Source organism: Lethenteron reissneri, chromosome 38 (assembly GCF_015708825.2).
Source record: "Lethenteron reissneri isolate LAM-NWPU_2019-01 chromosome 38, ASM1570882v1, whole genome shotgun sequence".
Classification (NCBI taxonomy): Eukaryota; Metazoa; Chordata; class Hyperoartia; order Petromyzontiformes; family Petromyzontidae; genus Lethenteron; species Lethenteron reissneri.
In genome coordinates, this window is record NC_083816.1 from 12440698 (window position 1) to 12457956 (window position 17259).

Here is a 17259-nt window from a genome sequence, read left to right on the forward strand (position 1 = left end):
CAATAGTGGTTGTCGGAGCTTGTTTTACGATTCCAGCACAATATCAGTACAACGTAAATCGTTTTTTATCCCAGTTGCTGAGCACAAAATAGATTTGCAAAGCCTGAAGCCATGTTCATTGATTTCACTCATTAGACAAATGTTTTTCTGAAATGGTTGAACACATTATAGATATAAAAAAGTCAAGTTAGTGACATCTTCAATGAGATGGGCAGTGCTCAGCATACTTGGCAGCCCTGAGGTGGTAGTCATTTTATTGAACCAGGAGGGATGATGGCCAGAGTCGACCACCCCCCACCACCCTCCACACCAGGGTTTGAACTGCAGATTGTTAGTCAAGTGCACAATGCCACCATACAACAAGATTGTACATTTACTGGTAAAAAAATCAAATATAAATATATTTATCTTTTGAATATGCTTATTTACCTACGAAAACCTCACAGAGTCTCACTACTCTTTTCAGGAGGCTCCTGCCAAGCGTTTTCAGGAGGGGGTGATGATTTCCATCATTGCAAATACGAAAAAGACATCACAGCGATATACACTCCGCTGCTGCTGCTGCTGACGCGGTGATCTGGCTTGACCACCTGAATATTAAATTGTCGGTGTTGCTCTGCATCTACATCAGCCGTACGAAAGCAGAGAAGATTGCGGTGTGCAATCCCAATTGAGTAAATTGATGGTAATTTACCAAATTTGGCAATCGTTCTGAAAACTCTCCTTGTAAAACTGTAGTTACTCGATCCTCTCTTAGAAGAGATATTGAACCTTAATTGGCTTCCAATTTGTAAAATAACGGACAACGGAGAGATGAAAGCTGCTTGTGCTAGGTTCCAACCCTTGCAGAGATCTAGACCGCGGTGGCCGCACAGCTGCAGAGCCTAATTAACTAAATCAATCAGCATGGCTTCAGGCGTCACACACCTGCGACTCGGCATGATTAAAGCCTACGTGTAAATTGCCAGAATTATATCAGCATTATTTTTAATAGGAGGCTTTGAGCAGCTGGGGAAAGGGACTACTTTAATTTAGCCTCTGTCCAATCTGCAAAAAACAAACGTAGTGGCATGAAATGAGTAGTGAATTTAGCGAAGACACCAGCAGTCACATTACACCGTGACATGCCTCCGCCATAGAAATGTGGCATTTCCAAGACTCGGTGTCATCAATGAAAATTAACACAGCCCCAATGAGCGTTTGAGTGTGAAGACACTGCTCGATTTTTCTTAAACAAATGGAGCATCATTTTTACGCGAGAGCAGCTGAGAAAGAGTGATATCACCGTTCATCCACTGTGTAACGGCAGCAGCCCGCTTTCTCACAAACAGTTTCAATATGCCGCTTGGGTTGGTCATGAGCTCGGAGACACACAAGCGGCCACACGGAACAAAGAATACAAGTATTCTGGTTCGCCGTGGTGCACGGCATACATACATATATTTATGCATGGCCTCGGGCTCTGTTTACACATGCAGCGTTTTCAACAGTTGCGCGTGCATGCACTCACCACGAAGACTCTGTCCTCATCGCTTCCATGTGCGGTGAACAATCATTTACATCTCTCTGCCAATACCATGCCAAACCTGGATGGGTGGCACAGCCGAGCATACCCATCAGGCGGGGGGTCACCTAAGCCCTTCATCCCACCGGGGTTAATGTGAGTAGCACTTTGTGCGCCAGTCCACAGAGGTTGTCTATTTAAAAAAACTCATCCCAACCATAGGAATGTGGAATTTCCACCACTGGGTAAGGGCTGTAAAATGGAGATGAGCACCACTCAACTGCGTACGGAATCATTTAACAGTAAAAATGTTTCACTATTACGGTGAAAACTGTTCTGCAGTCTAACCGAACCTACGTGTGGGACAAAGAGACTGCGATTGAAGGCCGTGTACCTACGGCCACAATTACATCCTGATCAATGTAAAAATTTTTCCCAAACTTCAGTAAAACTGTGTAGACGTATCCATTGAGAACAGTGCGGTAAGTTTCCTAGGCGATGCGTTTCAGCCGTTTCCTCTAAGTGTGTATCTGGCCGCATGTGTTCGGGTGATTTCTTAACTAGAATAATAACACATGAATGCGCTGTGTATACATTGAACCCATGTGGTTGTGCGAGTGGCCGAGATATGGACCATATATCATCTTTGTGCCTATGAACAAGTGTTGGTGTCTAACTGTTCTTGCCGCAGACGTTTTGAATGCCACTGGCTCGGTGCCTAAAAGGAAATTAGCAACGCTCACCCCCACCTTGTTTGAGCAGGGAGGCACTTTCACTTTTAAATGCTACATTTGGCTCCCTCGATAGCTTCGTGTACGGCACTACCATCGCTCAGACAGTTTGCAGGGTTGCAATTCGATTCCTGGATGATATTTTCTGCAGGAAATGACAAAAAAAGTACACCGTGTGCCGTGAAGTTTCTTTAAAGACCCCGTTAATGCCTCGTGCAGGCCTGCACCACCGGCTGCCGACATCACAGCCCAAATCCAATTTTCCAGCCGAGATTACACCGGGTTCGAGTGTAGTGCACGATGGGTCTCCGTGCGATCACAAATGATGGCATTAAAAAGAGACTACAGTACAGCAATTCAGTCGGGCTCACCTCGAAGGGCTTAGTCGGCAGATACAAAAATAGTGAATCACTTGCACAGCTCCACAGCGATAGGGTGCACTGCAGCAGCAGACAGTTTTTATAACGGTATCATGTTCATGCAAATTATATAAATTTTGGGCCATTCCCAGACACGAAGTGTAATTTGATGTTGATCTAAAATGATAACATGCTTAGCTCTGTGCAGAGATGCTGACAGCATAATTGAGACTTATCGAGTGGGGGAAAAAGAAAAGGAAACATTTGGAAATGAAGCTGGGGAAACTGACTGGATTTTAAAAGCGCTCAAGGCAATAAACAATACGATATTCCGCATTAAAGCGGTTCCTTGTAATGGGATATTGTACCGCGTGTGCGAACGTAAAAATAATTACAAGTTGATAAATATTACTGCCCAACGGTGCTTTCACACCAACCAGCGTAGAAACGTATCCGGCAAGTCGCACTGTAGAAAGAGCACTGGACTCACAATCGAAAGGTTGCCAGTTGAAATTCCAGTGGGGGATTGACTCAGCTCATGTCTTTATGATCGTTAAAATTGAAAATTCCACTTTCCGTAATATAAATAGTTGTCGTCTGACACCAGGACTCCCAGTGAAACAATGTAATTCACCACTGCGATGCAATGATTTGTCGCGATTGACTCTCACGATTAGGTTCAAGAAATTATTTTAATTTACATTAAAGACCCTGTAATGTCTCGTGCAGTCCAGTGCCACCACCTGCTGACATTGCAGCCCAAATACAATTTTCTAGCCGAGATGAAACCATGTTCGAGAGCAGTGCATGATGGGTCTCAGTATGATCACAACTGCATTCAAACAGAGACTACAGTATCGCAATTCGGTCGGCTCACCTCTCAGGGCTTAGTCGGCAGATACAAAGAGTGAATCACTTGCACAGCTCCACTGCGATAAGGTGCACTGTAGTGGCAGATTCCCTCCGGGTTCTCCAGTGGCCTCCCATGACTAATATAACACAATGTAGTAACTGCTACTGGCCAAATATCTCCATGGTGAAAAATTACCTGCAAATTACCGTATTCAAATGGGAAGCCACACGCACTCCAAAACGATACAGGTTCGGCCCTGCTTCCAGGATGGAATGCATTCTGGGTGATATAGTTATAAGCCCTTATAACACACCGACTCTTCACTGCCCACTGCAGGGCTGCTAAATGCAAAACGAACACTGCAAAAGGTATTGAGACGAGGGCCATATAATGCTAACGAGATGCAAACTAGGCGGGCACAGACACAGCGTTTAAGCATGTACCTCCTTGATGCGAGCACTCGTGCAAGTTAATCAACCTAACAGCGTCCGAACACAGTGCCCCCCCCGCAGCCCCAGAAAAATCACAACCGCGCAGCTCGGCGCGGAGGGGAAAAAGAAAAAACGTCCTCCTGCTGGGACCGAGAAAATTGTCGGAGTGCACCACTTGAGCAAGAGTGTTATTTGTGCAGAGTGAACGTCCCGAGTGGAGGGAGAGTGGCAGAACGGGGCTTACATAGTGCGGTGCAGCCGTGTGCTTCGACAGTGCAGTTACGTCGTGCGTGCGACCTTATTATTGGTTATGGCCCTAGGTGCAGTAGCACGTCCGCTGCTTGTTGTGGGGATTTGCAGTTTGTACCAAGTAGGCCGCCATGGTCAATGCTGTGGGTGTAGCAACCCTAAAGTACGTGCCATCTGCTTCACAGCGGACGTTAAATGTCATTTGAAATTAGTACACCATTAGGTGCCGGCACTGTGGTCCACACTTTCCAAATTCGTAAGGCTACATTACTCCGTTCGATTTACACAATCACCGCCCCCTACGGGCAAGCTAATGGCCACTTGCAGGCAGAAGCTGAGTCTCCTTGTGCCACACAGAGAGAGCTGCCGCTGACGGTACCATCTGAATGCTTGAGAAGAGATCTTCGAGTTGCGGAGGAATTTAAGCGGCATTTAATGGATAATATATCATCTATAGCCATGATCCATTGCTAGATAAATGTTTCCCCACAACGTCAGTAACGGGGTTTTTTTTTCCCTGGGCCTCCCCTTCACCAGCGCGGTGACGTTTGGTTAAACAACTTCCATCGTGGACACTTCGTGGAGAGGCCTTTATCCAGCAGTGAATTGAAAAATGGCAGCACTGTACATTATAGTTTACATTACAACATATGATAAAGCATCTGCTGACAGTTCAACAAGCGGGAGATCTTCCAAGCCATCTTGCATTTCAATACAAATGCCATTTACCATTTATTAACAGCAGAAGTTTGGATTAATAGCAATATGCCAGTTTTATTAGGCGACTGCTTTTACACAGCACCAGATACAGAAGGAAACACATTAAATACACATGTATGGGTAAAGGGTTAAAATGTTCAGCCCAGAGCCATAAATGATACATGCTGACTCAGACGCATGCCTCGTATAAGTAAGCGAGTTTGGCAGCATTTGGCAAGATCGATTTTTCTTCCATTTTCTTAAGTTGAGAGCACGAGTGTGGACAGAGTGGTCCTAGTAATCCGATTTACTTTGTTAAACCCATGACAGGTTTGCCAGATAGAACTTTGCTCACTATAGACCATTGATGCAGATATCACACAAACACACAGTATGTATATTTTATATCCTCAGTGGTCTACGTAAGTGCCGCATCAATGTTATTAACCGTGCTGGTGGAAGACATTTCAAATGAACCAACCTCAATATTGTGCGAATAAAGAATAACTGGCACCACTTTAATGGGGAGATGGAAATGGATCCCAATGAGGCAGATGAGGCAGATGAGCCATAGGTTCAATGTGGAAACACAAATGGAAAATAAAAAACAAGGCATAGTGCAACTCAAAATATGGCCCATAGAGTAAAAACCACCATAGGCTGTGCTCCTTCAAGGGAGGATGAATATCAGAAATAAATTAACTCTCTCCTCGAGGCCCTCTCGTCGTGGCTAGCAGACCTCAACAATAGCATCGAGCTCAAGAACATATTGCCATACGCAAGATAAAATGGGGGAAAATAGATTAAATGGGGGTTTTATAGGTGAATTGTAGAGTCTGCATGTTCAATGGAGAAGGGGCTATAGGTTCAATGTTGGGTCTGCAGGTTCAATGTGGAGTCTGGAGGTCTAATAGTGAGCTTTGTCATCAAATGGAGTGGGGGAGAGAGGTTGAGGTTCTATGAAGGGGTCTGACTGGACGTTTGATGGTGGAGGGAAGCTATGGTTTCAAGAGGATACCAAGACATACAAGGGAGACTCAAATTTTGTGCAAGCGTTGCACATATATTTAACCTCTTGAGCCAATCAACCCCACCACTGTCAACAAGTGCCAATGTCAACCACCTGGTGAGCATGGTATCTCTGCCTTTTGCTGAATCTTTGCTCAAGGGAGCCCTTCAAAAGGGAGCCCTTCAAATGGGAGCCTTCCAAGGGGGTCGGTTACAAGGAGTTCAGCATCAGGCATGTAATGATGCATCAATTTATTTACAAATATATTATTACACCCATGATAATTGCCAGGCTTTTGTCAATCCACTGCAGGATATAAACCTCCCAAGCCGTGTTGGTAATGGGGTTGTATGACCATACTTCACCACGTTGGTCAGTGCAGTTTGCAGAAGGGGAACCTGAAACTGGTTCCGATATCACGCACCACTGACGTCGGCCGTGGATGAGACTGAGGTTGCCCAGTTCAGTGCACTGCGCTAAGCACTGTGCCACCAATACGTGCACTAAATCATGTGGGTCAGATTTATTTGTGATCATTATCTGTATGCAATCGATCACCACAACCCCAGCAACCACAATACGTGATAATTTCATGACAATGTTTAGTTTAACAAATATTGTTTTTTATCAAATCATCATCCCAAATCGAGACAAATCTTCAGATAGTGACACGCTACCTTACCACAAACACACTAACTTACTGCTCCAGTTAGTGACGTTCCAAACGCCACTTCACATGGCCTCTAAGGCTTCCAGACTAAAAAGAGAGTGATGACGCAACGCATACATTTACAATTTCAGTCTGCAAGTACAGCAAGAAAATTTAAAATGTACAAGACCGAGCTGTCCCATAAATCAACTCCAATTAAGTGACGGATGCTTCACGAACACCCGCCACAACGGAACATTCTGAAAATCCACCACTGAAAAATGTCTCACTGCAGAAAACATTGTACGTGCAAATGTAGAGATATTAAGGTGTCCCCAGCTCAGGCGAGCACGTGGCAACCTTCGTCTGTAATGATGATCGAGTCAGTGGTGTCAATTCCACATTTCCATGGCAGAGGACAGTTTGTCCACAAGATAAGCACTCGATTTCTTCCTTCAGAGTGATAAAATCAAAGTTGTGTCCCTCCTCAAATATTTGGTCAGTGCTCATTAATTTCAGCAGCTGAAATTCCACATGCCTATGGTAGAGGCCAGCATATCCATGACAGGCACTGCACATTTACCCAGCTAACGTCATCATCCATCCTGAATGAACTATGGTAAATTGACCCCTGACCTGCATTTTAACTTCTCATTATAAGTAGAGTAGACTAAGCAGAGCACCACAAGGCAAGCTTACATGAAAATACATCATTTGTTTATACTGGCACAGTCCACTTTCGTATAGATGTGCACATTTTACAACCCATATTTGGGATTATTTATGGCAGATTGAGAAATAGCCAAGTAGGCCAGTAGTACTAACACTTCAGGCATGGGTGCCATCACCACCACTACCACATTCCAAGATCTGGCTTTCAAAATCAAGCCATTAAGTGTGAGGTTGGGCAGAAATTATATTGACTGTGGTGGGAATTTAGCCAAGATTAACAGGGCTGGCGAATGATCTAACAGCAATGACACTTGCAACTGTACACCACGGAGACTGTTAGCTTCTCTGAAGCACAACGGAATCAGCCTCGTAGGTAAGAGCTCACAGAAAACTACCTAATTTTACAAGGAATTACAAGGCTGCCAGTAATAACAGGCAGTTTCATTAATTAATTCTCATGTAGCTGAACGCGAATTGTTAATTTGAGATGCTTTGTCTGTGCGCAACGGCCTACACTTTGAAATGATGTCACAGGGTCTTGAGAATCCACTTTGCGGCAGTGTTGCTTTAATCCCCTGCGGAAATTACCAGGGAAGGTGGAAGCAATTTAACTGTCAACACAGAAGTGTCCCAGTGGTGACGGTGATGACTGCTCAAGCTACCCAGTCGAGACATCTATAAGCACAAATAAAATCACACTGGCAGGTCAGTCAATTAAGGGAGCCTCCATTGCTCATGGGATTCAACTGCAGAAACCAATGTGGGGAGAGAAATGTGCAAATGCACAAACAGGTGCATATATTAAGAACAAAAGCATACACCATACATACGAGTCTGCACGCTTAATTGTAGGCCAATTGTGCTTTCACAACAATGAAATGTCCATTTAGAACTCTTGCATGAACAGCCAGTGGTAGGATACAGATAATCCCCGAGTTACGATGGTCCGACTTACGATATTTCGATCTTACGATGGCGATACAACAAAATTGTTAAATATTTTAAATTTCGCGCGGCAGGCAAAAGCATCAGCGTACGAATCTTGGTGAGTCAGTACAATATATGTTACGATATGTTCAATGCATGTATGATACATAGCTTTAGCGATTTCATTTTAGGGTTATCACGATACGATACGTTCAATGCATGTTAAAAGTTTTTAGAGCAGATAGGATTGTTTCCTGAAAAAACTTTCTATTAAATTTCAGTTCATATAGGTAGGCTAAAACAGTATTCTAATTAATAAATACATAAAGTATATAGTTTATACAGTATGGTACTGTAAATTGTTCTGTTTCGCTAAATTATCACCATTCTTTAAGACTCCTGGGTAGTCTAGGCCATCTTCGACTTACGATATTTTGACTTACGATGGGGTTGTCGTAACGCATCTCCATCGTAAGTAGAGGACTACCTGTAATTAACTACTTGTAAAAATCCCTTCAAGCGACCTCTTGCACTTTCCAATACATGCTGCTATAGAGAAGTCTTTAAATACATTTAGTGTTAATCATTACCAAAACCTTATAACAAACAATGTAACAGGATATATTGTGGTCATTGGGCCCACTTTCAAGATAGAGAAAGAATAATGACTTAAAGTCAGATGTCAATTTTCTTTGTGCATTTGTATCATTGCCAACAACCCCTGTATTTTTTTTTATTTGACTTGCAGACACCCACAGACGTTACAGCATTAGCTCACACATTAATCTTGTCATTCTAGCATAAACACACACGTGCACAATACACAACAGACAATACCAATCAATGATCTTCTTCTAATACAAGTAATATCTGCTCGAAAAACCTCCAATAGGCGCTTCTTTGATTTACCCATGCTCAGGGCCACTTCACAACAACCATTTGCTAGATTGTGATCCCAGCCAGGGTCAACGTGGCCCTTCATCCACCCAGACTCTAAATAAACAGCAACACTGTGGGGAAGTCAACAGGGGCTGCCATATGGGAGAGAGGTCACTGTATAAAATATTTAAAAAATTATATAATAATACATGGTGCGGAAATTAGTCAAAAATTTAGTTGCAGTGTACTCACACTTTCCTGTGCCAATGAATGGGCATGAATTGACTGGAGTTGATTACTAACAAAGGACTCATGTGCCATGCAGTGGGGGGGGAGGGGGTATAGGGAAGATGCCCCCTATTGTGTGAACTAGACGTCACTTATATATCTCGAGGTAGCTCTCAGGAAGGATTGCACTACTCTGTGAGAGATCTAAATGTATACTTTGTATCATGACATGGGCAGCGAATGCACAAACTTAATACAATTTGGGAAAAAGCTAAACGTCAAAATCGATTCTTACACCCACGATATACATATGAAATGGTGAAAAATATTCTTTTTTTATTTAAGTTAAGTAAAAATGACTCGGATGAAAAAAGCCAAAGAATACAAACGAGACCATAAGAGAGAAAAATATTCATCATCCTGGTGTTGAATCGTAATGCTGACTCATGACAGCTCAGAATCACAATTGGTCGAAGAGGCGAGTGCCACCAAATGCCTGTGTTTTTTTACCCAGAAGATGTTGGCCTTTGACTTGGAACGCCTTCATAGCTGACCAATAAAACTTTAATAACAAAAATGTCAGCACGTCACATACTGCATTGGTGGCATGATTATCTTTTTACTGTGTCCCACAGTAGCAATGCAGAGGACTTCCCTTTAGGGCAGAAGGAGTTTCTCCACAACGCCCCAACCCTGCCGTGCATCACACGGCAGCGACACAAGAACAAACTTGTTTCTGCATCGCAGCGACGCAGGCCGACAAGCCCCAGCCGCTGCCCAACCCCGACCAGCTGCATTCCCGCAGAACATTCTCCCCCCTCACCTCATTTCACCGGATCATTCTAAGTGTGCTGGACTCACACCGAACTGGTTCCAAGCCAGGGTTTTACCTGCCCGGCTTTATAACCGAGTCCACTTCTCCACGAGTGGCCCAGAGCTGTAGCCCAAGATAACCTCTTTAGGTAGAGTGCACCTGCTCTGGTACCTGAGCTCACTCCCCCAAAAAACACATTTCATACCACCACTTTCACCTAGATTCTTGTGAAGGTGTCCCCCCTGGGTTTGGACACGAGCCCCATTGGGTTGATCTAAGGGGTGGGCATGTGGACAGGGAGAAGTGTGGGGTGAAACGGGACAGAAATGAACGAAGCTGCGTCGTCCGTGGTGGCCAACGTGTTGAAAGTAGCGCTTTGGGGGCAAGGATTGATGGCTCTCAGAGATTTTTTTAACTCTCACAATACATTGGGATTCAAGTTGGAAATAAGGCAACACATGGGTCCATTAATGAAACACACCATATATGCTTTTATGCTGGGTAAACTCAAGTTCTTCCTCACACAAAACCCTCCTTAAAACGAAAAAGAACAAACACCCTAATGAAAGTTCCTCCTGAAAAAGAATAAGCATACTCAGCCAGGCTTTCCTGGATATATCAAGTGACAGGAATAACTCAGCCCGGCAGAGAACCAGGGTCCGGCATGTACGCACCATGTCGTGAAAACGTGGGGTCTGCAAACTTATCCCTGGTCACCTCTACAGCCCCACGCGACTGGCACCAATATCAGGAACTGCTGCCAATAATTAAGCCCGCGCATATCCAGCGGCGTGCTCGCGTTTTAGCAAAGCGGAAATTTAGAGACAACTGCTGATAGGTCGTTTGTGACTGGATTGCGAGGTACGCGCCAACTCTTGTATAAGCGCACATCGCACGCACTGGCGGCTGCTGACCCAACAGTGTTCGTTACGGGAGGCGGTCAAATCGTTTTCAGTGGCGAACGCCTTATGTTGTAGTAGTACATTTCCAAAAGGCTCTAAATATATTGGTATCGTTGCCATTAACAAATGCTGCCTTATAAACGAAAACAATGCCTTGCAAATGAGAAATAATAAAACAGTGCTTCAGGCTATGGCACTTCATAACAGACACACAGAGAAGGTAAGAGGAAGGTGTTGTTGAACAAGGTACAATAAAGAGTCATAACATTGTGTTAAAAACACCGCAATTACCACCTAACTTGAAACGCATATGGCGAATGATAGTGTTAAAGCACTAAACTGGAAGGTCAAACGTTCAAATTCCGGTTGGGGGTTGACTCAGCCCAAATGAGTCCCACATTTAGTTTTATCCTATTAAGATATGGGACACCACAAACGTTCCACCAATGATACAGGACTGCCAGTTGAGATTAACATGGTCAATTGCTCACTTGACCCAGCAATTAATTTTACTTGAACATCATTATTTTGCCATGAAGTGCTTCTACATACCAGGCAAGTGACAGCCTCTACAGTGTATGTAAATGCTAGGAGTTTGCTGTTGATAATACCGTTGTTTTACATTATCCAAAATAATCTCATTTTCTCGTGACCCATTACGTCAGTACAGGTTTTTTGACATCTGATTTTTCAAACATTTTGACCTCTCTATTCGCAACAAGGTCATCACGTTAAATGATTTCCACACTCAAATGTATGCGGTGGTACAGCGCTCATCTCCGCACACAACTCTGACCCAGCGAACTGTCACTCCACAGAACAGCCACCACTGACGACTTCCTACAGTGGAACACATTTTACTGACCCCAGAGGAATGCGGGCCCGAGACAACCCACGACCGAGGATATGAAACGAAGACCTTTCAACTTTTGAGCAGAGCACTCCAGCTTCCACAGTGCTCGAAGGCCGATACCAATTACGGCAACGCGTTGCACTACAGCGTTGTGGCCTTTGACCACACCACCCGGAATGAGTCCCAAGTCAGAGCTAGAAAGCGAAGCAAGTGTGAGCATGGATGGTGCTTGATTGGGTGACTGACGTGCACAAACAGGTCATGTCACTGGGCTTGTGGGGGGGCTACGTGAGGTGCAGTAGAGGACAGTGCAGGAACATCCATTATTGTACTGGACTTCTATGCTTCCACATTAATGTTCCCAACCTTCACCAACCCACACTGACCAGCATGTTGACATACGGCCAATTCACCCTCACAACCTGCTCTGGCTTGGGGAAGACTTCATCCAGCAGCGGATTGATGCGTGCGTGTGCATATACATATATGGGGGGAGCGGTCGCGCAGCGGTTCGCATGCTGTGCTACGAACCTGGCGACCCGAGTTCGATTCCCACTCACAACCAACACCAGTGACGATTTACTGAACCGCTCCAGGGCCTCTCCTAGGTCGACTCACCCTCAAATGAGTACCCAGTGTGGTGTGTAAACATCTCCACCGGGAAGACAAAGACGGCCGAGCGTGGTGTTGGCCACCCACCCCTTCGTGTACCGTGTCGTCCTTAATAGGTGGTCGCTAACAGTAATTGTCCAAAGTCTGTTAAGGCTATATGGGAGTTCTTGGTCTATATATATTTTTTTCCCAAAATCAGTAGGAAGTAACAGCACATGCAGCACTTTCTCTAGAGCGGCATGACAAATTAAAAGTGCTCGTGTGAAAAAGAGGTGACATCATGTTTTACGTGCAATGCCTCAGGAAGCATTGAACCCATTGACACAATCAGTGCAGTTAAACTCACGGTTGCACTTTCCTGTTTGCTTCAATATATAAACGGGAAGGAGGATATGAGATCACCAAGCTTGCGATTTATTTTTGTTTCCATGTATTATACATTATCAATAATGTTACGGTTCACAACTATTTTAATCGTCATGTTTCACAAAGGTGGCAGTAAAACTCTTAAACGTGCTATTGCAGCAATCCGGCTGGATGACTGTCTTGGAAAGTTCAACTCACAATCAGGTGGTCTCGAATGCAAATTTGGGGTTAACTCAGCCCGTCGTGGCTGAGGGGGGGGGGCTCAATAAAACGAGCACAACTTCGTGGGAAGTCAACAGAGGTCACCCCCCTATGGGGAAACTGGTAACTGCCCACCGGAATGTACAACTTCCAGCACTGCCTCAGAGCCGCCAATGGAGAGAGCGCTGCCAAATAACATTAAATCATAGAGACAATGACCTACATTTACTCCATTAGCCAATATGAATGTTCTATTATTCACATGTATATATTTGCTGTTTACCCTCTCTATAAACACTTAGCCTGTGTGTTGTACCAGGCAGCATCGCATCACATTCTCCGCATTTTTGTTGCCCAGGCCTTGAAAGCTGTAGGTATTTTTGACAAGGCTCTTAAATAAAGGATTGTCTGTCAGGTGTTCCACATAACGAGCTTCTCGGAACAAATATGCACACCATTATATTTACAAAGCTGCCGTGTTGCAAGTGCCATGCCAAGGACTCGGGTGAAACAGTAAGTTACAGACGGTGACGAAACTGCCAGCAACAATGTGGAACTCGCTTCATCACGGAATAAAAGGCTCGAAACAAACCAGCAGAAGGCAGAGAGCGCGTTAACGTCTTGGAAGCCGAAAGGGACTTTTTTTTAGACCAACCACCCTCCACCCAACCCTTCCGACACCAAAGCCTAAAGTGCCATCAAACAGGCTGGAAAACAGTGTGTGAACGAGTGACTTCATCATGAATTATGCAACTACTATACACTCCAGTGCGAGCAGCATTTGATTCATAACCACAAAAGCAATGCAATGTGGACTAGAAGTCGCAGCTTATGTCTGTGGGGCGATAGCTGTGGGTAGACAGCATACAGCAGCCACTGACGCAGCGCTCCAAATGGTGACAGGCGATGCACATTGGCGGGTCTCACTGTCGGCACTGTTGTGTTTATGGAGAAGGGGGGGGAGTAAAAGGGAGTGTTACGAACGTTGCAAGTCTTCCGCCTTCTAACGCAGTTTCTTTGCCTCGCCTGATAGGCAGTCTGTGGCTTTTGATGGGCTCGCCAAGCCGAAGAAGTACACAGCAAATATCTTAAGAGTCGGCAGCCCACAGCTTCAGCTGGTGATGTGGCATGCTTGGCGACCTCTCGGTGAAGGACTTAACGGCTGAGTTCAGGGTCAGCCACCCACGTGCACGACGAGGTCATTAAAGCCGTGAGAGTTGTGTGAATGCGCAAGTTCGCTTGACACCGTGAGCAGCGGCACTGTGTGCCCATGTCACGGCTAAATGTGGATTATGCCAAACGGAAATTGTTTCTTCTTGAATGTGCACATCTTTGTTGGGCGGTGATGGGTTTCTCAGGGTCACAAAAGTGTGGAAAATTAGAACATTGAGAACAGCAGGATGTAAAACATATACATGCTGCACATACATGATATTGTCAAGGGCCGAAACAAAGGTGCATCTTAAGCTCTTAAAATACGATGTATTATAAACTAAATCACAAGATATGCTAAACTATAATACAGTAATACACAATTACTGTACAGCCTTGTGATATACAATTAGCCTAAATGACGCTATATAAAAGAGCAACTAATTATTATTGTAGCTAGTGCCCCCATACCCACACGCGGAACCACAGCCATATGTCCCGTCAGTTACAAGTGCAGCCTCACCTTGTGGTATTCACGTCACCATCACCATGGATTGCAAGGAACGTGCAATACAATGAGACTTGACCTTGTTTGGGATTCGAACCTATCAACTCGCACGTATCTTTACTGTATCTGCTGCATTATTATTTACGCCACCATATGGAGACTGAAAATAGCATCGTTGTATATGCCAAGTATCGCTCTGTAGCATTTTGGTCCAAAATTATCTCTAAAGAGTAAAGTAACATCTCGATAAGCCTAAAGAATGTGGCAATATATGCCAGCGATAGCTTGTCTCTGCAAATGCAAATTTAAGTTATACTCGGTCAAAATAATTATGCTAACCAATTAGTTACCATGGTAACCAGCAGGTCCCGTTGTCCTGTGAAGGCGGTGCTGCCCCTCGTACTAAATTGGGAACCCATGGAGGCCTTCTGGATCATTTATTTTACTAGAAACGAAACGTAACGAATCTACGATTAATCTTGTTGAATACGTTACGCCAATTGAAATACAGTATTTAGATTTTTAATGTGGCCGACAGAAAACCAATTCACTATTGGTGAATACGTTATGGGAATGTGTATATTGCCAATGTAGCACAGTACGAATGCATTGCTGGTAAATTGGTTATATAAATTAATATATTTACAGACACAATTTCCTACTGTAAAAATATTTGTAACGTCCGCTTATTGATAGTTCAGTAGATACCGTTCCCAAAATGCGGTATGGGGCGGCGCTCAACTTTGCTGACGGTGCTGACCAAGCGGTGTCAATTCCACATTCCCATGGCGTGCATGGACCAGTGGCATCCAGTGTTGACCACCGTCAATTTCGCACGGAGACGGAGCTCACGGCGGCGGGCGTCAAGCCTGCTGCGGGATTAGAACCCGGCTACCCGGGAGGAAGAAAGCTCCGTCTCGCTCGGGGAGGATCGGAGCGAGGCCGCGAGACGTCTGGAGGCTGCAGGCAGCACGCGAGGCGATGTATTGACGAGCAGAGAGAGAGAGCAGCAGCACGGGAAAGGCGGCGAGTCGCCTGCCATTGTCAAGAATCTGCTGCCTCGTCGTCTGCACGGCCCCCCCCACCGCCCGTGTCTCCAGTGTCTCCCTCGTCTCTACCAAGACGCCTCGCGTGGACGGCTGTGCGTGGACTGCAGCCGCACCGTCGTACCTGCACTGCAAGCCTCGTCACCACTCGTCTCGACTGCCTCGTCAATTTGTTCGGACTACCTCGCTTGTACTCCCCTCGACTGGAGTCTTTCGTCTGCATTGCAGCATCTCGTGTGTACGGCGTATAGCGCCGTCTTGTACCGTCTGTATCGACTCGTTCATTTCTTGAAAAGATATGTTACCCCAGGAGTGTGCTCACGCCTATTGTTCGTAGTAATGCGGTAGCACTATTCGCTGGCGGTATCGTGGTGGTTGTTGGTGGTGAGAGTAGCAACACACGGACACACACGTACCTCCTCCTCCGCCTCGCTCCTGAAGCACAGGCAAGCGGCGCGCTTCACGAAGCCGTCAGAGTCGTACGTCCGGGTCTGGCTCGCCTTCAGGTCCATGTCGACCCCCACTCCTCCCGGCTCGCTCTTCTCACAGCTCCTCTCCTTCCCACTCCTCTTCTCTCGGCCCTTCCCTCCCGCCCGCAGCCGGAGTCCAACCCGGCGGACAGCCAACCCCGGAGGGCGGTGCTGCTGCTGGTGGCTGTGGGTGTCAGAGGCGAGCAGCCCCCGGAGCTCAACGCCAGCGACACGGACTGGACAACGCAGCCGCCACGTCTCAAGTGAAATATAAAATGAAGCCGAGCCAAGTGACCGCGGGCCGCGCGTCACTCGTACGGGGGGGAAGGTCGCGGGCCCGGGCAGCGGGAGCGGCGGCGGCGGGAGGCGGCGGCGGCGTGGGCGCTCATCGTGTTCGGTCGGGGAAGAAGGAGGCCGAGTCTCCCCTGCTCGCGTCTCCTCCCGCACTGGCGTCTCCTCGCAGTCTCGCCGAGGGATCCCCGCGTCTCCGCCGCCGCTCAGAGCGACTGCTGCTGCTGCGGCTGCTGCTGCCGCTCCTCTTCCTGCTGCTGCTGCCGCCGCGGCTCCGCGCTGCCTCCACGTCCCGCCTGCACTTCCGCCATCTTAACCAGGGGCGCGTCACGTGGCCGCGCTAGGCCCCGCCCACGCCGCAAGGCCACGCCCCTTACAATCACATCCACAGACAGAACATCAGTTTGTGGCTGTCGCGACCAATGTCATCCATAATGCATGCTTTTTTGGGGGGTTCGATCGCGTGAATATACAAATGAATCAGAATTTATAGTGGAGGAATCCGCTGCACTATAAAGCTATTTTTTACAGAATAATCCTACACGCATTAGTAATACAGTACAAGCACGTTGTACACATCCCAACAGCCACACCGGTGTTCTAGGAGTGCAAACATGTGTATGTAGCATTGGTTTAACAAGACAAGATGATGCTCTACCGGATTCAATGGTCAGTGTCTCTTGGACATCTGTTAAAAAGAGTTTCATAGCTCATCGGATTCCTCCAGTCCAAATAAAGATTCTGTCTGACCAGCGGTACGGGTTGCTCGAACCAATTGTGCTGGTGACCAACTTCCAGATGCCGCGTTATTTATAGACAAGGATCTCTCTGTTTCAGACATTGGGTGCTAATTC

The 17259-nt window shown here is 46.0% G+C and overlaps 1 protein-coding gene across 2 annotated transcripts in view; it reads right to left on the reverse strand.

The window, feature by feature from the left end:
- LOC133351807 (diphosphoinositol polyphosphate phosphohydrolase 1-like) overlaps positions 1-16743 on the reverse strand; it is a 56588-nt gene extending 39845 nt beyond the window's left edge. For both annotated transcript variants that reach the window (XM_061567342.1, XM_061567341.1), the window contains exon 1: positions 16061-16743. In XM_061567342.1, coding sequence (XP_061423326.1) covers positions 16061-16156 — 96 coding nt within the window. In that variant the 5' untranslated portion in view covers positions 16157-16743. The remainder of the gene's footprint in view (positions 1-16060) is intronic.
- Positions 16744-17259: the final 516 nt, after the last annotated feature.